The sequence below is a fragment of the Diabrotica virgifera genome, chromosome 2, assembly GCF_917563875.1.
Source record: "Diabrotica virgifera virgifera chromosome 2, PGI_DIABVI_V3a".
Taxonomy (NCBI): Eukaryota; Metazoa; Arthropoda; class Insecta; order Coleoptera; family Chrysomelidae; genus Diabrotica; species Diabrotica virgifera.
Genome location: NC_065444.1, coordinates 253426964 through 253452177, shown reverse-complemented (window position 1 = coordinate 253452177; position 25214 = coordinate 253426964). Strand labels below are relative to the sequence as shown.

General features: G+C 32.9%; 2 protein-coding genes across 3 annotated transcripts in view; both read right to left on the bottom strand.

Moving 5' to 3' along the window:
• LOC126880540 (uncharacterized) overlaps positions 1–25214 on the bottom strand; it is a 106164-nt gene that overhangs the window by 18916 nt on the left and 62034 nt on the right. For both annotated transcript variants that reach the window (XM_050644465.1, XM_050644467.1), the window contains exon 4: positions 3405–3639. In XM_050644465.1, the coding sequence (XP_050500422.1) occupies positions 3405–3639 (235 nt within the window). The remainder of the gene's footprint in view (positions 1–3404; positions 3640–25214) is intronic.
• On the bottom strand, positions 24024–25088 carry LOC126880541 (lysine-specific demethylase 5A-like). The gene is made up of 2 exons (XM_050644468.1): positions 24860–25088; positions 24024–24805 (listed from the first exon to the last, which is right to left on the bottom strand). Exon 2 carries the CDS (start codon positions 24542–24544, stop codon positions 24026–24028), a length of 519 nt encoding a protein of 172 aa, XP_050500425.1. The 5' UTR covers positions 24545–24805; positions 24860–25088; the 3' UTR covers positions 24024–24025.

Here is a 25214-nt window from a genome sequence, read left to right as displayed (position 1 = left end):
ATATGGTGATACCTACCATGGATTTTAAAAAGGAATAAACGTGGATCATTCGCACTGGTTTTAGAAGCACGTGGATATCTCTGTGAAAAAATAAAACAGGTCGATACTACACACTTGCCGTTCGTAAACACTAGCTTTGCCGGTCAGACGAGTGTGGTACACGAGCCAGGATAGTAAAACCAGTAGAGGAAGATGCAAGTAGCTTAACAAAATAGAACTCCTATCTATCCTAGATTAAGACACTGGCTTACTGTATTCCTTACTAGCTTACTAGCCTACACGCGAAGCTAGTTCTGTATACATGAAGCTAGTAATACTAGCTTGCTAGTTTAAAAGCGCTAGCTTGCTATCCTAGCTTGAAAAACTAGCCTTGTATAATCCGGGAATTATTACTAAGTTTATTTACAATTTTATTTTGATTACTTTTTAGTTCTTATAGTGCGCTATCATAATGTTTTGCATCTTCTGTATTTAAGTTTTATGTGATACATTTAATAATTAAGCCTAGTCCGTCTATAAGACCCCTTTTTGCTCTGTGGTCAGGTAAGAGTGATTAGAACTGTTGTTCAGCTAGTTGTAGCTGAAAGAAAAGAACACGATCACAATGTTCTAATTCGGAATAATAAAGACTACTAAGGCCGTCTTTAATTGTAGCTCTTATATTTTGGTAGGAAAGTCTTAGGGTATTAATTTCTTTTTGAATTGGTTCTAGCTTGACATAATGAATAAATGAATGAGTACTGGATTTAATTTTTGTAGTGCCTAATTTTTATAAGGAAGTATTCCTTTATAAGGAAGTATTCCGGGAATATCTTTAAGATTCGTAAAGGTGATTTCTTTAGTCTCTAGTTGTTGAAGATCCAAGACCATCATCGTTGTCATTAGGAACCTGCAAGAGTTTTTTTTTCCGGTTAGTTCTTGGTAGTCTTAAGTTTTGTTTGTGTAAGAGTCTTTTTGTATTAACAACCATGTAGTTCGTATCGAGCCTTATTGTTTATATTTAATACTTTTTTCTTTTTCTTTGATCATTTTTTTATTAAGGTCTTTATAGATTTCTTTGGTCATATCTCTATGTTTTTGCATATAATTATAAATCAGTTTTTGGACATAGAGCGTTAGTCTAAAATATAAATTTATATTGTCAAGTAATAAATAGACATATCATAATATAAATAATTATATATTATATCATAATATAATAACCAGATTAGATGTATCCGAGATGAAAATAATAAAATACTAGTTCATGAAAGGGATGTCAAAAAGATATGGAGAAAGTACTTTGACAGCTTATTAAATGAAGAATTTGACAGACAGCCTGTAGAGTCAACGGAGACAGTAGCAGCAGCCATAGTCACCAAAATAACAAACGAGGAAGTGGCTCAAGCGCTTCAAAAAATAAAGAAAGGAAAAGCGGTAGGACCAGATGATATTCCTGGGGAAGTATGGAGAGCATTGGGAGAGACAGGAACAAGGTAGCTCGCAGGTCTATTTAATAGAATTATGGGAGATAGACAACAATGTACAAACTACAGGGCTATAAAACTGCTCAGCCACACCATGAAAATATGGGAAAGAGTAATTGATAGACGCAGGCGCGGATCTAGAAATTCATAATAGGGGGGGGGGGCAGACTTACCGCAAATATTATATTATCCAGATTTAGCCATACGACTCACACTTACTCTACTCACACTTACTCTAAGGATAAAATTCACTCATCCCATATACCTACGGTATCAAAAGGATTGAGTTCTGGTGGGACTCGTTCCGTGTTACGGATGAAACACGGAAATAGTCCGTGGGGTCATGGTTGGGTGTCCAATACAATAGGGGGGTCCATGGACCCGTTGACCCCCCTCTGTATCCGCGCCTGGATAGACGGATACGTGAAGAGACCGAAATATCCGAGAATCAATTTGGCTTTATGAAGGGCAGATCAACAACAGATGCAATTTTCACTATAAAGCAGTTGATGGAAAATACAGGAGTAAAGAAACAAACGCTCATATGGTATTCATTGATCTTGAGAAAGCATATGATAAAGTTTCTCGAGAGATTCTGTGGTGGGCACTTAATAAGAAAGGAGTCCCTGGTGAATATGTAAAGATTGTGAGGGATATGTATTAGGGAGTAACGACTAGTGTAAAGAAAGGTGTGGGAGAGACTGATAAATTTAATGTGAAAGTAGGATTGCATCACGGCTCTGTGCTTAGTCCGTATTTATTCTCATTAGTTTTGGACCAGATAACAGCGAAACTACAGGGTAACATTCCATGGTGCTTAATGTATGCTGATGATGTCGTGTTGGTAGGAAATAGTGAAAGAGACTTAGAACAAAAACTGGAACAGTGGAGGCAAGCTCTGGAGGAAAAAGGTTTAAAACTTAGTAGGACAAAAGCAGAGTATTTGGAATATTCATTTAAAGATGGAGTTACTACAAATAAAATGGTATCTTTGGATGGTGACCTGATTGTAAAAAGCAAAAGTACCTGGGATCGGTATTACAGAGTAATGGATAAATAGATGAAGATGCATGCAGTAGAATTAGGGCTGGATGGATGAAGTGGAAAGAAGCGAGTGGTGTGTTGTGTCACAGAAAAATTCCAATGAAGCTGAAGGGAAAATTCTATAAAACAGCCATAAGACCGGCTATGATGTACGGAACTGAATGTTGGGCAGTGAAAAAGAAAGAGGAACAACGAATGGATGTGGCGGAAATGAGAATGCTTAGATGGATGAGTGGAGTGACAAAGAAGGATAAAATTAGAAATGAGTATATTAGGGGAAGTCTAGGTGTGGCACCAATTTATGCCAAAATGAGAGATCATAGGTTAAGATGGTTTGGTCATGTTCAACGTCGAGACGTTAATCACCCAATACGAAGAATAGCTGAAGTGCAGATTCCTGGAAGGAGTAGGAGAGGAAGACCAAAGAAGACCTGGGGGAGACGATAAGGCAGGACATGTTGGTAAAGGGGATTAATATTGATACGACCCAAGATATAATTGTGTGGAGGAATGCAATTAGGGAAGCCGACCCCGCATAGGGATAAGGCAAAGAGAATGATGATGATGATGATCATAATATAAATAATTGTGTGTTTAGTGTTAGTGTATATGAATTAAAATAAGTGTTACAAAACTGTAAATAAAAAAAAAAATAAATAAAAATAAGAAAACAGTAAAAGATAAAAGTGAACGACATTTTATGTTTCCTTTCGATTCAGAAGATATCCATCACCCCTAGACAGCTGTTTCTGTCTCTAGACGTCTTCAGTAGGGCTACGTGAACACGTCTGAACCAAGACGAAAATAAACTGCGTATTTAAGTAAAATTTCAAAAATATATAAAATCCACTTTTAAGACGCTGTAGCGACATCCCTTAAAATAACAATACTTACGTGTCTTTCCAGGTTTGGTATGTTTGACGCTTAAAGTATTTATCGTAAATATAAACCCGTGATGGTTATAACTCATTGTGTAACCAGGCAAATGTCCGGCATAGCATAAAGAAGTGAATCTTTCTTCTTTAAACTGCCACTTTCCTTCAAGTTTTTCGGGAATTATGTGAGCTGATACGAAATAGATATGGTTTAGAGTGTCGCTGAGTGCATCTTCGGTATGTCCTAGTATCTCCTGAAAACAGAATACAGATAGTATAAATACCTTCAATAAGATAATGATTATTAAAATTTGGAGGATTTTATGCAATTTTTTTTCTTCTGTATGTTAACTCTTTTTTGAAGTTATACTTCTTTAGACGCGTTGGGAGTGAATTTATATGTGCGCGAATTCATCAAGAGTCTTGGTCCTGGGCGCAGCTGAAACGTTAAATGTGCTCTGATTGGGTAATTACAATGACCTGTCAATAATTGTTCAACATGTCGGTTATGGGTTATGGGTAAACAAATGTTGGATATATTAGTTTTTATTGTTGTTAGGGCAGAGAAAAAGCAAGATTATAATTGTAGTGACTTTTTAAATAGTTTTTAAAAGCAACAGGTAAGTACGCAATTGTAAATATTTCAGTATCGTAATAAAAAATTTACCTATTTGGAAAATGTAAAATAAATCTACCTATTAGTATGTAATGCTTTGATTTACATAATTTGATTACCAACAAAATTTCTACCAATATTCATCTAATATTGTTTTCTTACTCTATGTTTTGTTGTATTTTAATATTTCAATTCCACAAAAATCAAACTAATTTGGTTAAATTCAGAACTGTCACAAGTTTAAAACGTTCAGTTGGTCTGTCTTCCAACATGACGCATATGTCTCCGTAGCCAAAATCTAAAGATGCTTGAATTTCAAAACTAACCGCGCCAATGTACGCGGGTTCAATCCCCAATACAAACTTTATTTTTTTTAATTTTTTTTACATTTTATGATTGTAAGTATATTATTATATAATTTTTTTTTCAGAAAATACGTATTTAGTTAAAATTTTTCCAAGAATTATTGTTCAGAAATCATTTTTGTGGCATTTTTCAATGTGTTTGTGTGTGTTTTATTCTTTTATTTTTTAATTTTTGGTATTGTTTTAATAAAAAATTTTAAAAAGTAGAAAGTATTAAAATTAGTTTAATATTTAAATAAAATATAAATAAACTGTTTAAAGTATATTAATTTCGTTGAAATCATAATAATAGAAGTATAACTTCTTACGTGCGTACAAAGTACACACACATTCTTTTTTTTTGTGTAACAGGATTATCATTGCACAAAAAAGGTGATATTACTAAATTACAGAATTATAGACCCATCAGCCTCTTTATAAAAACTCTTTATAAAAATCTTAACGAAGAGACTAACACCTAAACTTGATTTCTGTCAGCCCAAAGAACAGGCAGGTTTCAGGGCAGGATATGGCACAAATGACCATTTGCATGCCATAAAGATATTAATTGAAAAATGCATCGAGTACAATATACCACTGGTTCTTGCATTTGACGATTACGAGAAAGATTTTGATTCTGTAGAGTTTGATACAGTACTGGGGGCCCTAATAGACCGGAAGATATTATACAGAAGTTCAGCCACGATTTTCTAAGTCCTGCCCTTTGCAATAGTGGAAGGGTAGACGAGGTACTTACAACTTGTGGAAATATTCACAAATTTCCTGTGACATTTTCCTGTAAAAATTAGGTTTTCCCAAAAAATAAAAATAGGGTTTTGCGACGAATTTCTGAGTCCTGCGATATCCGTAGAATGACAAGATACTATGGATTTTATGAAGAAAATTTTTTCGGGCAGGAGGGTTGCAAACGTACTAACCTTTTCGGCGTCTATTTACAAAGAGGCAGGATGGTTTTATAGTTATTTCGTATACAGGGTGGGGCATTAGTGTGACAAAGTCCAATTACTCGTTTGTCGTAAGAGATACGAAAAAAAGTTATTTAGGTAAAACGTGGGCAAAAGGGAGGATCATAATTTAAAATTATTTTCTAATATACAGGGCTACCCGTATTGACAGGGTGACACAAACTTATGTTTTTTTTACATGGAACACCCTGTATATAATTTTAAGATTCCTAAGATAATTTTAAGACAATTTAACACAATTCACAGTCCGTCTTTTTATCTTCCAGATATAAATCGATTCCATCAATTGCGAATCTCTAGTACCGGTCATAGGAGTCCGTTTTGGGTAGGACAACGGTTATTTTATCGGATAAATTTTTTGTCTTTAACTTTTAAGCATTTTTGACACTATATTATTAAATTGTGAGGTATTCTAGTACTAAACGGTACTCTTGCTGTAAGTCGGTAGGATGCACCGTTTTCTAGAAAAATCAATTTAAAAATTTTTCGTATTTTAAATTTAAGAAAAATTTGAAAAATATAAAAAAAATCGGTGTATTTACCGACGTAAAGCAAGAGTAACTTTTAGTACTAGAATACCTCATAATTTAATACTCTACTGTCAAAAATGCTTAAAAAGTAAAGCAAGCTATGAGATTTCGTTGATCTACCCAAGACGAACGCCTATGACCGATACTAGAAATGCACAATTGATAAAATTTTAATCTCTGGAAGAGAACTAAACGTACCAGTTTTCGTTTTTCTAAATAGTTTTTCTAAATAGTTTTTTCTTTATTTTTTTTTTTCAAATTCAAAAACCGAAAAATTTTTCAGATCGATTTTTCTAGAACACGGCGTATCCTACCGACTTAAAGCAAGAGTACCTTTTAGTACAAGAATACCCCATAGTTTAATAATCCATTGTCAAAAGTGCTTAAAAGTTAGACACAGAAAAGTTATGGGATAAAATACCCGTTTCCCTACCCTAAACGGACGCCTATGACCGGTACTAAAAATTGACAAATGATGGAATCGATTTATCTCTGGAAGATAAATAGGTGTACCAGTTTTCGTTTTTCTAAATAGAAGTGTTCTGGAGATATTAAAAAAAACTAATTAGAATACGCCATCTTTAAAGAGCTCTAGCTTCATTGGGAAACATTTTCGGACGAGGTGAATTGAGTTAAATTTTCTTAAAATTATCTGAGGAATCTCCGGGCTTCGACTGTTAGAAGAGTTTCTGGACACCCTGTATAATAGGTACAGTCCCTACTATAACCAATTAATTGTAAAATTATTGATTTTCTTCCTATTACTTTTATTACGTTTACATACAAATATGATCTAATCGCTTAAAATAAATATGTTACAGTTTGGTATTAGATTTGAAAGGTGTGTAAAAATCCGAGACATTACTCAGGAAAATAATATTTAATACCGTACGATTCTTTTAACGATATAAAAATTAATTTTTATGTATTAAATATCTTTGCGGTTATCCTGCCACGTTGTAAACGGTTTTAGATTAGTGTTTTTTAAGCATACCTGACATGGCATGGGCATGACTCAGAAAATTGTGGTGATATGAATATGTTTGTATAACAACCTGCGATAATTTTACTGACTTAAAATTTTATTTTTATATACGAAATAACTACACAACCATCCTGCTTCTTTGTAAATAGATTTATATTAACATTCTTGAGATATGTCCAAAATGGCATGACTCAGAAAATCGTGTAACTTCCCACCAATTTCCTTACACATTTTTTAACTATGTTTAGTAAAAAAGATGCAACTAAACATCCTGCTATTTTGAATAATGTCTACTTAAATTATTTATTTTATAATAAAATTTATTTTATGACTCAGAAAATCACGGAACCAGGGTGAAAATTTTCCACAGAATTTTCCAAGAGACAAACAAGTGCAGTTAAACATTAGGAGACGTCATGCCAACATTTTTTTCGATAATTTTCAAATAATTATGTTTAATTTATTAAGTCGGCAGGACTCAGAAAATTATGAAAATTTCATTATTTTCATTACATGTTCGTATATCCATATACTCCCTTAGTCCTTTTGCAACCCTCCTGCCCAAAAAAATTTCTTCATAAAATTGATAGTATCCTGTCATTCTATGGATATGGCAGGACTCAGAAATTCATCGCAACTCCCCATTTTTTTCCTCATGGAAAATCTAATTTTCACAGGAAAATGTCACAGGAAACCCGTGGATTTTTCCATAAATTGTAAGTACCTTTTCTAACCTTCCAGTAGTGCAAAGGGCAGGACTTAGAAAATCGTGGTTGAAGTTCTGTTAATATCTCCCGGTTTATAAAGCAAAGCCGAATAGATTACAGGTACATGTCACTAATCAAAAACATAAATATATGAGAACGCTACATCAACTATACGGCTACATGAAGACAGAAAAATTTAGCTTAAGTCGAGGAGTAAGACAAGGAGATATATGTCACCAAAATTGTTCACGGCAGCTCTAGGGTCAATATTTAAGAATACTCAATGGCAAGATATGAGCATCAATATAGATGGAGAAAGATTAAATCATCTGAGGTGTGTAGTGGATGTTGTATTAATCGTAGACAACTTGCAAGATACAGTTTCTTTGATAAATTCCCTTAAAACTCTGTCTGAGAGAGAAGGATTAAAAATAAACTTTGGGAAAACTAAGCTTATAGTCCTGTCGCCAGGGGGGTACAACGGCCTTCTTAATTCAGATGGACTTACCCAAGTTTTTTTTATGTATTTTGACCCGTAGAACACGAATTTTTTGGGTAAAAGTTGATCCGGATGTCGATAAGATTGTTATAAACAAAGAAGTTGAGGAATTACATAACAGCGATTTCTCGCAAAACAAAACATTTTTTTGTATTTTTTGGGTCATTCTAACCAAAAAATGTTCCTACAAGTTTTTTCGTAGGAGGCATAGTTTTCGAGATAAACGCGGTTGAACTTTCAAAAAATGGAAAAATTGCAATTTTTTAACCCGAATAACGTTTGAATAAAAAATAAAATAGCAATTCTGCTTACCGCCTTTAAAAGTTTAAGTCAAATTATATCTGTTTTGAATATTTGCATTGCTAAAAATTTATTTTTTGATTGTTAAAAAAAGCTATAAACACATACTGTTTCCCGTGCCTAATACATGCATTTTAATGCATGCTACTTAGAAATAGCCCCGCTTGCACTTTCACCTCCTCTACGTACTCGTTCGATTTTAAATGAGAAATCATTGAAACATCACTCAAGCACTAGGTGTTTATAGCTTTGTTTTAACAATAAAATAATACATTTTTGGCAATACAAATAATTAAAACCGATATAATTTGACTTGAACTTTCAAATGCGGTAAGCAGAATTGCTATTTTATTTTTTAATCAAAAGTTTTTCGGGTTCAAAAATTCCAATTTTTCGATTTTTTGAAAGTTCAACCGCGTTTATCTCGAAAACTATGCATCCTATGAAAAAATTTGTAGGAACATTTTTTGGTTAAAATGGCCCAAAAAATACAAAAAAATGTTTTGTTTTGCGAGAAATCGCTGTTATGTGATTCCTCAACTTCTTGGTTTATAACAATCTTATCGACATCCGGATCAACTGTTACCCAAAAAATTCGTGTTCTACAGGTCAAAATGCATAAAAAAAACTTGGGTAAGTCCATCTGAATACAGGAGGCCGTTGTACCCCCCTGGCGACAGGACTATTATGACAAATCTCGTAATGAGTGGACATATAACTATTGACAATAATTACCATACTGTAACGTTTACATTTTTCTGCATGTAGAATAAAATGCGAGTTGGAAATGATGTGAATTCACATCAAATTGGGTTCCCAAAACCATTATAAATTTCCTTCGCACCTATAACACACTTCAAGGCACTGTGTTTTTGAAGTTATACTTATTTAGGCGTGATTGAGAGTAAAATTTTATAATCTGCGCGCATGCGCACACAGACAGTATGTCGTTTAGTTGCTAAAATCTTTCTAGTTATGTATAAAAATATATCAGTGCAAGAAAAGGCGTGAAAAGAATATATTAGTTTTTTTAGTAAATATATTTATTATATTTTTGTGTCTTTGGATTTGTCTTCCTCAGGAGTAAGATGAGTATTATTAAAACATTTTATTTAGGCTTGTGTAGTTCATGAGCGAACTAGTTCTAAGATCCGGCTCCGATACGTGAACTAAATGAACTAGTTCGTCAGAGCTGGCCTAAGCCGCTCAGTCGCTCAGTGAATCATTTATTTCTCAAAACCCGGAGCTACGCGTTTCGTTCCTTTATCAGTCAGGAGCGGTCGAGCGGTTCAATCTTCCTTCAGAGTCGAGTCGAGACGCGACGAACGAAGTATCTGAGCTGCGGAGCTGAGCGGATAGGAAGGAAGAGCGTGAACTAAAGAAAAGAACTATGAACTAATATTGACTGGTGAACGATGAGTTGACGTGGGTGAGCATCGAGCATTTTTTAAATAAATACAATTTAATTTGTCCTTTTTTTCTTTTTGTAATAAAATCAAGTATATTCAAATGGGAAATAAGCCACAATTTTACCTAAAAATGATTTTATTAACGTTTCGACGCCCAAGTCGGGTGTCGTTGTCAAAATACAAAATTATGGTATTATTTTGTATTTTGACAACGACACCCGACTTGGGCGTCGAAACGTTAATAAAATCATTTTTAGGTAAAATTGTGGCTTATTTCCCATTTGAATATACTTGATTATAAAAATGCCACAAGAAAATAGCTTCAGAACAACATTGTAATAAAATATTTTTAATGTTAATATAAATTATAATCGGCCTTATCAAAAATAAACTTATGAACAAACGATAAATCAGTTTTACGTTTTGCTCATCTGTTTTCATGTAACTCTTTGTGATAATGAACTAGTGAACTAAAAGAGCGAACTAGTTCACTTCTTACATTTAAACTAAACTGAGCGCTCTTGATAATGAACTATTATGCCCAAGCCTAATTTTATTGTATATTTATTCACCTCGTCTGTCTGTTACCGTGAATTGTCATTAGGTACGTCCGAACCGATACAGACACAGTCCTCATAGCGTATTTGGCATAGCATTTAGTCGAGGCATAGAAGGGTTGAAGTGTAGATTTTTCGAATGTTTTGTATAAATGTACCTATTTACGAATGTTTCTTCTAAAATTTAGGAATATATTAATTTTACAATACATTTAAGTATGTAGTAATTTTCTTTACAATTTTTACTTACCTATTTGTTTTTGTTTATACCTAATATCGCCCGTGTCTAGCAAGTGTCTGCGTAGGCTAGCGGTATGTGGATCTAGTTACGGACGTGTTAGTACTTGGTTCGATTCCCCATAAGGAAAAATTTTTGTTTATTATTAATGGTTATTGACATCTTAGACTATTATTATATGGACTTAAAAATGATTAAAAATATAATTAATCGGGATGTTGCCCTTGCAAATTTATAATAATTGCCTATTTCAAAATGCACTTTTGAAATGCATTTTTCTTATGCACAAATGCAATTTCGGATTTCTTATCCATTACATTAGTTCACAAAAATTCCTTACATTCTAATGAATCCAACGCACCAAACTGCATTAAAATCCGTCTTACTGCGCCAAAAATCGACAGTAAGGCCTTTTTTGTGCTTCAATGCCTCGACTAATTCGGCCAGAGATCGAGAGGTCTTGAGTTCGAATCCAGTGCAATCCTATACTTTTTTTTATTTTTTTGAAAGCGGTACAAAATTAGTTTGGTGTTTAAAAAAATTAAAACAAACTGTTTAAAGTATATTTATTTTTAAGAGATCATATAATAGAAGTATAACTTCTTATCGTACAAAGTACACACACATTCTTTTTTTTAAACCTTATCGCTGAAGAAGCCTCAAGTGTCAAGGGTTTTGTGGAAATATATCTTTATGTTCCCACAGATTTTAATTACTAAGCGTCGTTCCCACACAACATGTATAAATTGGGGCATACATCTCCAACAAGCCCTGTTTTAGTTTGTTAGCCGTGCAAGATGCATTCCGACGTTGATTTATTGTGATCAGTATTTAATAAACTCGTAAGTGAATTGTGAGTTTTACGGCACGGTCAATTCTACCGTACCACCTAGTCTTCTTTTAGAGCCATTTCTACCTCCCGGCCTTATCCTTTGGGGCTAATTCAACAGTACTGCCCATATTTGAGGGGTACTCCGCTATGTACCGTGTTCTTCCCTTTTCGCAAACTAGGTGGAGCTTGCCAGATGTCTCACTTTATAGTAAGTTACTAATTATTATCTGCTTACTGTGAAGTAGAATATGCCATTTTTGTCGCGTGCGTTCTAGATAAGACACACCTGTTTTGTGTTTATTTTACTTAAAAAGTGCATTGACATTCTAGAAAGGTCATCCTTTTAATATACAGTAGGAAAAATGAAAGAATACCCGTGCGTCATCGATGATATGCATACGAATCAAATCAAAAATTTCTAGTCAAAACAACGTCTAAACTAAGTTAATACTGTAAAAAAACGGATGTGATTACTACCCCACCATACGATTTTTCGCTACGTAAATGTGTCAAAAATTTTTGTGATGTTATTCTTTTTCTGATAATACCTATTATATATTTATTGGTAATAAATGTTACTTTTACTACCGTAATTAATTATTTGATATAGATTATTAATACAAAAATAATGAGTAAGCAAATATAGTATTATGAATTTCTCCATGTTAAAGTTGCCAGTGGACGTAAATAGTAACAGGAATTTAAAAAATGTCGTTTATGTCAGCTGCATTAAGTGACTTAAATGAAAGTAAACTTAATGAATTCAGACATTATCTGCAAATAAATGTACATTCGTAAAAATATACTGATCTGTAATTTTATACACTATGATTGAAAAGTCAGAGTAATATGTACACGTTTGGCAAACTCATAGACAGAAGTTAACCATATTGACAGATTATTACTTACACATTTTATTTACTTATTTTAATTAGGCATTCCAAATCACGTGATATAATATGGCTGCTGGATGGCGAAACTGTCATCCATAGGCGTGTCCAATGTTTAAACCACTTCATATTTAATTTGCTATCACAATTTCACAAATTTCGCTACAAAATTAACAAAAAACAAAACAAAACAGGATATTCTTTACAAATTTGTCAATATTCAATGTAAACATTAGATACGCCATGACCACCCCCCTTAACTATGTCTATGGTCATGTCAGTTTAGCCATCCACCGGCCACCACTGACAGTTCATTGGAATCCCTAATTAAATAAATACTTACCAATAGGCTATTGATTATGTACTATAGAAAGGAACTACAACGTTAACGGAGTTTTATTATTTCATATGGTCAATGAATCTCTATATATGAAAAAACCGCGGAGTGCTACCATTTAAAGGGGTGCGTTTTTGAGAAATGGGTGAATTAGTCCCTGGGCACAGGTTACATTAGGGTGAGTTCTATGCACTTTTGGTACAAACATGTCTACATAAAAATTTTTCCTGGTTAAATTTACTATCTAAATATACCTTTTTAAAGTCAAAGATACTTTTTTTAACAAAAATATATTCAAAGGAAAAAGCACAAAGAAACCCAGAAAAAAAAGAAATTTTGTTTTTTGTCCCATACCTTTTGTCCACGGGGATATAGGTATAGACATTGCTTCACAGAAAAAAAACTTACATATTTTGTCTTTAAAATAATTTTTAGTAGAGGTCATTAGGATTTACAATTTTCGAAATATGATTTTTCAAAGTTTGCCACTCACAGCAATTTTGGGCAATTTTCCTTGTTATTTCGCAAATATTGTTCTGTAACCTTTTTCTATGCAACTTTAGGCATATGCAATGGTACATGTAAGAGGAATAGAAATCAAATACCTTTAAAATGGTCTACTGTATAATGTTGTAAGACTTCTTTTAAAGAGGTTATCTTCTGCAAGACTTTATACTTTTAACAAGTTTTATATTTTTTACGATTATTTTTTAAATTTCCCATTATAACTTTTTTTTCTACATTTAGGTATATATTATATAATAAAAAAGAAAGCTTATTCTGTTTACTTTAAAATGGTGTATTATAAAAAATTCTAAGATTATTTTTGAATAAGATCTGCTTTTTCAAAATGTAATAAGTACTTGCAACGATTTTTGATTTTAGGATTATTTTTTAAATTCCTCATTATAACTTTTTTATGTGATTGTGTGTTATGATTGAATCTTATTTCTTATAGGTAATACTTTAAATCCACTTGACTCGGCCGGACAAACTTCAAAATAGGGATTAATTCCAATATTTCCTGTCAAAGCTCCTGCACCACAAGCTTTGCTTGAAAAAATAGCATGTAAATGTACCAAAGGATGTACAAAAAACTGCTGTTGTAGGAAGATAGGAATTAGTTGTTCAATATTCTGCAAAGGGTGCATGTGCATGGGTACTAATTGTGGGAACTCTAAGATAACTGAGGTGTCATAGGAAGATATTGAAGCTAATGCTAACGAAGAGATGGATTTGATATTGAAAATTTTTTAAATGTCAACGTTTAAATAATTTTAACTAAAGTGATGTTTTTTAAGACTAATGTTAATGTAATTTTTGTAAAAGAAATAATTTTAAATATTATAGGTAAAAAAATATCAAAGAATCACTCGATTTCCATTACATATTTAAATATAGATGATCATTTTAAAGAACAGAAAGTAAGCCCTCTTTATTGAGCAATATATAGTATATTCATGTGCAAGAAAAAAAATTATAGTGAGAAATTTCAAAAATAATCGTAAAAAATGTAAAAAATAATATTTTTTTTTATATTAGGTATTATATAATATATAATATATAATATATAATATATAATATATAATATATAATATATAATATATAATATATAATATATAATATATAATATATAATATATAATATATTATATAATAATATTATTTTATTTTTATATTATATTATAAAAAATCGTTAAAAGTATAAACCTTTGAAAAACCATAATCTCTTTAAAGTAAAAGTCGTATAACGTTATACAGTAGACCATTTTAAAGGTAATTTATTTCTATTCCTATTACGTGTACCATTGCATGTACCTAAAGTTACGCAGAAAAAAGGTACAGAACAATATTTGCGAAATAACAAGGAAAATTGCCCAAAATTGCTGTGAGTGGCGAACTTTGAAAAATCATATTTCGAAAACTATAAATCCTAATTACCTCTACTAAACAACAATTTAAAGAAGAAATGTGTAGGTTTTTTTTCTGTAAAGCCATGTGTATACCTATATCCTCGTGGACAAAAGTTATGGGACAAAAAAAATTCTTTCTTTTGGGTTTCTTTGTGCTTTTTCTTTTGAATATATTTTTGTAAAAAAAAGTATCATTGACTTTAAAAAGTGATGTTTAGATAGGAAATTTAACCAGGAACAATTTTTATGTAGATATGTTTGTACCAAAAGTGCATAGAACTCACCCTAATGTAACCTGTGCCCAGGGACTAATTCACCCATTTCTCAAAAACGCACCCCTTTAAATGGTAGCACTCCGCGGTTTTTTCATATATAGATGTCCATTGACCATATGAATTAATAAAACCCCATTAACGTTGTAGTTCCTTTTAGCTATCTTATTTTGAATATAATCAATAGCCTAAAACCAAAAATACAATATAATATCAAAATAGCTTTTAAAAGAACTGAGTCTATTCAAGTAAATACGACTGATTCTTAAAATTTATAAACTCTACCGAACCTAACCCAGTTTCACTGTCAAAGTGACAGAAATCGAATCTGTCAGATTATAGTTGACCAGCACGATTACTCGAATAGTAGTTTATACATCTACTGATGTTGAATGTTTTTCTAAGAATGACATTAGAAGTACAGAAATAGTCAAGTGTGAGTTTAAATTTTCTACTAAATTAATATAACTACGTTGAACAATTGTATGGCCGTCTCACTCTGTCAGTTATAAATATGCAACTACGTATGTCTTGGATAACGTTTTTGCTTTGTAGACAACACTTAATAATATATCCCTCTCGTTTGTTATTTATAGAAAAAGACAGCAAATCCAAAATATGTGCTTGACATGATCGTTTATGGGTATTCTTTCATTATTCCGACTATAGTTAATTTGATGTCATTATTGAGTAATTTTTATTTTAAAATGGGTGATCATGGGTGATCACTATAGACGTTTTAATTATGTAATTTTTTTGTGTAATTACTATAATATTTAGTATTATAGAAACAAAAAAATCTTTTTTTATTGTCGAATAGATGACGGAATATGAGAGTCAATTATCTATTTTTAATTTTTTTGAGTAATTATTCAGTTTTTCTGTATAGTAAGTAGAGTCATTAGAAGTTATGTGTTGTGTTGTGTTGACCAAATAATATTAAGTCAATGTATTTGAAGTTTTCTTTTTTTGGTCAACAATTTTATAGTTATTTCTCTCTGTGCATATTATGTAAATATTGAGTATTACCTTATTGCGAATACCTTAATGAGAATTTTAATAAATGTTTTATTAAAGTGTACGATGTTGCATTTTATTAAATTATTATTTACAGCTCAAGACCAGAACATTGGTGTTTTATTGTAGCAGTGTTGCTAATTTTTCTGTTGTTGTGTTATGTTTCGTTAATTATTCCTTTGAGGATTTAGAGGTAAAATCCCAGGCGCCCAATTTCGTTTGTGTATTCAGTATTTCCGTTTTCTTAGAGTCCATGAGTCAAACCATCAGTTGTTAATGTTATCTATTTATCTTTTGTCTATCGTCGTTTCATTAGCTCTATTCGCATATCGTTCTTAAGTCATTTAACATCTTTCATTGCAACAGAAGCCCAACCCAAAGAACCACGCCCACATCTCTCCCGACTGAGCAACGTGGCCTTTGTTTCATCAATGTAGGCGATTAGACCTTTCCATCTTCGGTCATTCCTTATTCCATCTAAGGATAATATCGTCCTGATCCTTCTGGTTTAGCTTCCATGACTTGCAGAGACTTTAACATTGACGTCAAAAACCGCGAATAAACTCAGTTACACAACGAGTCATGGAACGTACAATGCCGAATATGAGCCTTCAAAACCGCATAACAAACCAACAAATCAGGCAAAGATTAGGAGTTCAAGACGTCGTCGAAATAATCACGACGCTTAAGTGAAACTGAACAGGGCACTTAGCTAGAACACGAGATGGGCGGTGGATAAGACGAATCATGGAATGGAGGCCCAGAAACTACAAAAGAAGCCGAGGACGACCACCGACTAGATGGACCGATGAAATCAAAAGAGTAACGGGAAACTGGCTACAAGCGGTCCAGTGTAGAGAACACTGGAAAGAACTAAGGGAGGCCTATGTCCAGCAGTTGACGCGATTGGCTGATTGATGGTGATGTTAACTCTTGGAAGAATATAATGACATTTATTAATCATTTGGATCGTGGTTCTCCATTTAAGGTCCTGTTCTTGTCCCACTTTAAGGCTGTAGTCATATTTGTGACGTTGACTTCTAGCTGTCTCGCCATCATCTTTTAAAGGGTTTTTTTGGTAGTCTGGTGCCTGGTAATCTTAAATATCTTCTGTTCAGATAATATTGTGGAGAATGCACGCGGTTTTCTTGTAGCGGAAACAGGAATACTTTTAAATAAGTATAAAAGAATGTGTGTTTACTTTGTACGCACGTAAGAAGTTATACTTCTATTTTATGATTTCAACGAAATAAATTTACTTATTTTAAACAGTTTAGTTTAAGGATGAATGAAGGATGAAGTAGTTTTCAATCCTAATAGCAATATTATTAATATTTGAAAAATATCAAAACATTACTAAAAGGTTTTTAAATTCAAAAATTTATTGGTCCATTTTCTTGGTAACACCTCCATGTCTTCTAAAAATTGCAAGCCAGATGGATGCTGAAGCGAAGAAGACAAGAGGGAATTCAAAAAACTTATAATTCACGACCCCGTCTGTTCAGCTGGTAAATTCCAACAGAAAATGGACCTAAGTTACTCAAAGAAGTAACGACCAATAAAAATAAAATAAAAATTCCATTTTTAATCAGTTGCAATGCGAAGGCAAAACAATCCTATTTTTCACTTAAAATACGGAGCGCAGTCCAGCCCTCTGAATCGACGATTTTCGACTCTTGTTGGAGTCTCATCGGAGAGAACGTAGGCCTGTTTCTCCATACTTTAAGTGATCAACACCGAGAGTTTATCCCCCACACCGCAACTGACGTGAATGAACTAGGTGACTAGCGTCATCTGCCAATTGAAAGATGAAGTAGTTTTCAATCCTAATAGCAATATTATTAATATTTGAAAAATATCAAAACATTACTAAAAGATTTTTAAATTGAAAACTTATTGGTCCATTTTCTTGGTAACACGTCCATGGCTTCTAAAATTTACAAGCCAGATGGATGCTGAAGCGAAGAAGACAAGAGGGAATTCAAAAAACTTACAATTCACGACCCCGTCTGTTCAGCTGGTAAATTCCTTACAATTCAAAAGACTGTCACGTAATGTCCATAGTTTTATATTTTTAAAATAAATTGTTTAAGAACTGTTTTATCTAAAGACAATTATTTTACCTTTGGGAATTTTAGAAGGCTACGATACTGCGATGCGGAAAGCTAGTAGAAAACTACCGCTTTATTTATTTATTAATAACAGATACAAACAGGTTTCCCTACTTACATGTATCCGTATCTACAATGACAACAGTTTAGTACAACATGCACATAATGTAATAATTCGAGGTAATAGAGACAAAAACGACATATGTTTACCAGAAAAAACGTTAAAAATAAAAAAAAACCTCTCTTTATATTATTCATGCAATAGACGTTTAAATAATTGCAAGTTTATTCCAAATAATTCCAGACAAGTGGTTGTTGTTAAATCGTTGTAAATTTGGCACATTTTATTAAGTGGGCTAGAAGTATTTACAAAAAATAATATGTCTCTTGGACGGGTTCTGTGATCCGGGATATAAAATTGTATTTGCCCCAAAAGATCAGGCGAGTCTATTAAGTGATTACATAGTTTATAGAGAAAAATTAAACAACGTTGAAGTCTTCTTTGCTCTAATTTTTTTATATTAAATTCTTTTCTTAATGGTTGATACGAATCATATTCTGGCGATACTTTATGCTTTTTGTAAAATAAATATTTAAATAAACTTGTTTTGAATTGATTCAATTTGCCGCATGTGACCACTATTTATTAAGGTACTCCAGACAATACTCCCAAATTCTAATTTGCTTCTAACAAATGAATTATAGAGCCGTTTAATTGAGTCGATATTATGAAATTTATATGTTACACGTTTAATAAGTCCCATCATTTTGTATGACTGAGACATAATATTTTGCACATGTAAGTTGAAACTTAAATTATTTACAAACGTAATACCAAGATCCGTCACTTCATTGACCCTATGTAAGTTATTATTTCCCATATTGTACATAAAATAACTAGGGTTTGCCTGACGACTATATGTCATGATCGTACATTTGTTCAAATTAAAATACAGTTTATTACGTATTGACCAATCATAAATCTCGTTTAAATCGTACTGTAATTGAAAATAATCATTCAAATCTTTAATTTCTCTAAATATTTTTTAATCATCCGCATATAAAAGGCACCGAGATGTAATTAAAGAAGGTAATTCATTCACAAACAGTAAAAATAATAGCGGTCCTAAATTTGAACCTTGTGGTATACCTGATTCCACCAGGAAAACCTCCGATTTATCTCCTTTATATGATACAAATTGCCATCTATCTGTCAAGTATGTTACAAAAAGTTCTAGCAATGAATTGCTTAGCCCAAAGTACAATAATTTTTCTAATAGAATATCATGGTTGACCTTATCGAAGGCTTTGGCGAAATCAGTGTATACCACGTCTACCTGGTTCTTGTTGCCTATGACATCATTAATATAATTAGTAAATAATAATAAATTAGCTTCAATAGATTTATTTTTACAAAATCCATATTGTTGTGGGCATATCATTTTCTGTACATGTGCATACATTTTTTCATGTAAGATGTGTTCAAACATTTTTGCTATAAAATTCAAAATTGCAATAGGTCTGTAATTTTTGCAATCATTTCGTGAACCTTTTTTATGGATAGGAGTTACCTTAGTCATTTTAAACAATTTCGGAAAATAATTATTATCTACTATTTTTTGGAAGATAATTATTAGAGGATATGTAAGGTAGTCGCGACATGCTTTAAATATATACCCCGGAATACCATCAGGTCCCGAAGAAAACTTTGGTTTTAATTTTGAAAATGCGTTATGTATATCACGCACTGTAACTTTAGTGAAACTGAGCAAAGGAGAATTATTGTGACTAGAATTAATAAAATTTAAATCGTATGTAGAAGATTTATGGTCATATATAGACTTAAAATAATCAGCAAACTCTTGGGAAATTGTTTTACTGTCAGAAATTATTTCATTGTTTCCATTAATTATATATTCAGTGTCAATACTCGCTTTATTGTTTCTATTTACCAAATTCCAAAATAAGTTAGGGCTAGTATTGATACTGTTTTCGGCATTATGTATGTATGACTCATGCGCTCCCCTGATCCTATTTTTTAAAAGTGCTCGCAGTCTTTTATATTCAGTTACATGATAAACCGCTACATTTTGCATACCCATATGAAACTCTTTCTCCCTTTGCAAACGAATAATGTCTGGAGTAAACCACACAGGAAATTTGTTTATTCTACTCTTAGTTCGAAATCTAGGTACACACACCTCAAATATTTCATAAATTTTATGATAAAAATAGTCAACTGCAATGTCAATATCTTGTATACATCCTAAATTATCCCAGTTACAGTTCCTCAATAAATCACACAACATAGGAAAATTGGCTTTTTTAAAATTAAATTGGTTAGTCAGATTATTCATCTCATAATGATTGATTGTTCCTGTCTTTATCATGTTAAATTCTATACTCAAAACTGGATGTTTCTTATCCTCATTTGTAAATGGATAGTTATTTTTACCAACTAAAATATTAATATTACTCAAAATTAGATCTAAGGTTCGCACATCCTCATTCACAATGTTATTGAAAGACTGAAAGTTATAGGTACATACTAATTAATTCATAAATTGACAAATATTTGAGAGAAGTGTTGTTTTCAAATTTATAGTCAACACCGGTTACACAAGTTTATATTCCTCAGGACATCCGTTCGTAGATTTTTCTTGTCATATTGGAAGAGCCAAAACCTGAGACTGAAATAAACAGCAGAGTAGAACAAGCCAGAAATGCTTTTTGGAGGCTTCGTAAATTTCTGACTGATCGGAAGTTGGATTTCAACCTGAGATGCAAGATGCTAAAGTGTTACGTTGGGCCTGTTCTCTTGTACGAATGGAAGCATGGAAGTTAAAGGCCAGCTCCATTAACAAACTTGAAGTCTTTGAAATGTGATGCCTGCGCCGATTGCTTAGAATATCATGAACGGACATACTCAGAAATAAGGAAGTATTCAAAAGTACTAGTTTCCAGGATAGGGAACTATTTGATTATGTAAAAAGTAAGAACACTGCATACCTAGGGCACATTTTACTAGAAGAACTATACATTTTTCAGCAATTGATTCTTCTTCTTCTTATGCAATCCACTAATGGATGTTCGCGATCACGTTTGGCCATTTTCTCTATCCCTTGCAGTATGTATTAGGTCTCCTATGTTTTTTAGTCCTGTCCATTGTTTGACATTACGGAGCCATGACATTTTCTTCCTGCCCACTCCCCTTCTTCCTTCGATCTTTCCTTCAATTAAGGTTTGCAGAAACTGGTATCTTTCATTTCTAATTAGGTGCCCCAGGTATGCCGTTTTTCTCTGTTTAATTGTGCACATCAGTTGTCGTTCTGTACCAATTCTTCTCAGGATTTCTTCATTTGTTATTCTTGCGGTCCAGGGAACTTTAAGGATTCGTCGATAGATTCACATCTCAAATGCCTCTAGCTTATTCATTGTGTTTATTTTTAAAGTCCATCCTTCCATGCCATATAGGAGCACCGACCATATATAGCATTTTGTGAATCTTAGTCTTAGGTTTAGGTCAAAGTCAGAGTTCGTAAAGACGTTTCTGAATTTCATGAATGCACTTCTGGCTCTTTCTATCCGACATTTAATTTCCATATCCGACATCCAGTCTTCACATAGCCAGGTTCCCAGGTACTTAAACTTTCTTACGCGCTCTCCATCTTGGTTGTTATATGCTAGTCTTGCATTTTGATGTTGACATAATTGACGGCTGATTATAAGGAACTTCGTCTTTTTTATGTTGATGCTAAGTCCCATGTTCTCTCTATGCTCTCCAATTTTATTAAGAAGGTTTTGGAGGTCTTCTATATTGTCTGCTATTAAGACCGAGTCATCCGCATATCGTATATTATTGACCCAGGTACCATTTACTTTGATGTCGCTTTCGCATTCCTCAAGAGCTTCCTGGAAGATACTTTCTGAATATAGATTGAACAGTAGTGGGGAGAGAATGCATCCCTGTCTTACACCTCTGAGAATTTTTTGAGCTTGCGTTGTTTCATTATCCACCTTGACGACAGCTGTTTGATTCCGGTAAAGAGCCTCTATGCAACGAATGTCTTTTTCATTTATGTCGAGTTGTTTTAGTATATGTATGAATTTATGATGTTGTACTCGATCGAAGGCTTTTTCATAATCTATAAAGCACATCATTACATCTTTCCTTTGATCGTAGCAGTTCTGAGCTAGCATTTGGGTTGCAACTAGTGCTTCCCTGGTAGCAGCAATTGATACTCAACGGAAAGTTAGAGGGTAAGAGAGGTCTAGGACGTAAAAAGATGCCATGGCTGCATAATATTCGTCAATAGATAGGAATCCACAACTATTAAATGCTTCGCAATGCCCCTTCAAATAGAATAATTTAATCCTGACTATCTAACATCTCACGTGACAAGATAATGTAGAAATGCACGACATTTTAAGTAGAAGAATTATTTAGCAAGAATATTAACGCGATAGCCATATTTATTTTTTTAAGATCCGCATTGGAACGGCTGTTTTAAGTATCTAAATTTAACCATACATAATTAGTGGTAGTAGTACTTAAAACAACCATTCCAATGCAGATTTTCAAAATAAATATGGCGATCGCGTTAATATTCTTGCTAAATAATGCTTCTACTTAAGATGCCGTGCATTTCTACATAATTATTATGCATAGGTATATCAAAAATTATTACTGGAAAGTGATGAAAATTGCTAGTAAGTACGTAAATAGGTATCTATCTATATTTTTTGTATTAATGCACTACTTATTAGTTATAATTAGCATAACAATTAAACATAGTTGACTGTGAAAATATGATAAACCTTTGTTCTCATTTAAAATCTATGTAAAAAGTAAAATAATATGCAAAATATAAATATTTAACATGACAAAGTTACCAGCGCTTATGTACACAATTTGAATACTAATCTGCAAGTGGCGTCTGACGCGAATTTACACTTCGGAATAGGTGGGCCTGGATTCAATCGGTTTGCGGTTTATATGTAGGGGAGCGCATGCCGTATCCATTTGAGCAGCTACACCGAGCGGGGTTCACCCTTGTATGGATACGTACCTTAATGATCGCACTCGGCTCAATGCAACGTAAGCTTTGCAGGCTCAATGCAGGCTTTCAAGCCTGTCCTTACGCAAACACTTTCGGGCCCAAGTTTACGACAGCGTAGTTAACAGTCGAACCTTGCGTTTTATGGACAGTCGAAGACCACGACAATACTAAGGGCAGCATTCGTCTCTTTGCGGTGCCATAACTTTTTTCGCTGAAGATTGGATAGAAATAGGACAGAAACTGGATAAATTTGAAACATTATGATGTATGAAGCATAACGTAAACAATTAACGTAAAAAGTGAAATTATGTATAGTTCATATAATTAGCTACAATCTGAAAAGTTTTAAGTTTCTACATTGTAAAAAACAAGAGAATTTAAGCATTTTCCATTAAAATCGTTTTTTTATTTACACAATTCATAAACACAAAAAAAATGTTTGATCGACTATTCGTGTATTGTTCCCGCGAATGCATATGTCTGCAAAATTTCATTCATTTGCATTGAAGAAAAGGCAGTCAAATTAACGTCTAAAGATTTGACGCAAACGATTGAACTAAATAAAAGCGTTTAAAAATGTTTATTTGACAAATAAACGTTGTTTTTCGCTTACATTCAATGTTCAAGCTGCCAAGAGGCAGGTGAGGTGGCAGCTTGAACATTGAATTTAAGCGAAAAGCATGGTTTATTTATCAAATAAATATTTTTTCTTTTTTCTGACAGTAGTAAAGTGTATTTTGAATTAAATAAATGACATAAGTAGGGGAGACCGGGGTTAGTAGGCCCACTTTTTGGATTTTGATTTTTTACAATTACATGAAACCAGATTACTTTTTCTGAACTATTATAAAATATAATACAAGGTGTGAACACTATATTACAGTAGAAATAAATACTCAAAACAAATTTTTAAAGGGATTATACGTATTTTTGTTCGGCTGGTCCAGTGGGCGAACTAACCCCTGAAGCGGGGCAAGTGAGCCACATCATTGGGGTAAGTATGCCCATACTTTTAAATGAATATACAAAACGATAATATCAATTAAAATATATTTGTAAAAATATACAATCACTAATCCGCATCGGACAAACAGTTATCGCACACAAAAAAAGGATATCTCCAGCTGTGCAAGCTTCATGAGCCCATTCTTTACATTTAGTGCACTGTACCCATTTCTCCTTACTAACACTATTAGAGAATAATTCGAGACATATTAGATAGAAGCATTCGTCCTCTTCTGAAGATGAATATATCTCTTTAGCTTTCGTTTTTTTAGAACATATATCTCTTTTTACATTCTTTAAACCTGCTTTACTTTGCTTTGTCTTCTTCTTTTTTCTCTGCTGCTTCTCTAACTCAAGCTCATCTTTTATTGGTGTATCCGTTAACATTGCTGTGGTTCTACGTTTTCTGCCTCCTGTTTTACTTGTTCTCTCTCCTGCTTTTGCTAACGGTCTGATTTCTTCCAAAGATTTCTCACAAACGGGAGAAGGAACATGTGACGGTCCGGCTTCTAACAGATCTTTCAAAGAGATGTCATTATTTATAGCACCCATCAAATTCTTCTTATCTTCAAGATGATTGTTTATTTTTTTTTTGAGTAGTTAATTTGGGGGATGCATTAATTTCTAATGTGCTATTATTCATCTAATTTGGTGCAATCACTGTATTTGGAGGCCCATCGGTTGTATACCTACGCAGGTAAGAAATCTTGCTCCCCAAAAATATTTCTATTAAAGGGACATCCAGTACAAACAAATCTCGATTTTATATTTTGGGGGGTTTCTTGGAAGTTCTTCCTGTTCAGTAGAAAACACCTACAAATTTTAATCGGCTGAAGAAAAAGAAAATAAAATTAAGTTAAAGAATACCTGTCGGCTTTTAGCGTAACCTATTTGAATATTTATCAAATTTTCATTTTGTTCCTGAACTGCCATAAATTTTTTGCAATATTTTTCTAAGGTTTTTCTTGGTATCTCAAAATTTTTTGCAGCTTTTCTGACCGAAAAATTTTCTTCAAGGACAACCTTCACTGCTCGCTTCATAATATCGTACAGGGTTTTACCCTTCTCACTTTTCCTTTTGTATGTTCTCATTTTTTTTTTCTAAAAAGTAAAAGATTTCGTTTTGTATGTAAGCACAATAAAAGACCAGGGTTTAGTTCGCCATATGGCTAACTAACCCCAGCTAATATGGGCCAACTAGCCCCGACTAGAATATTTTACA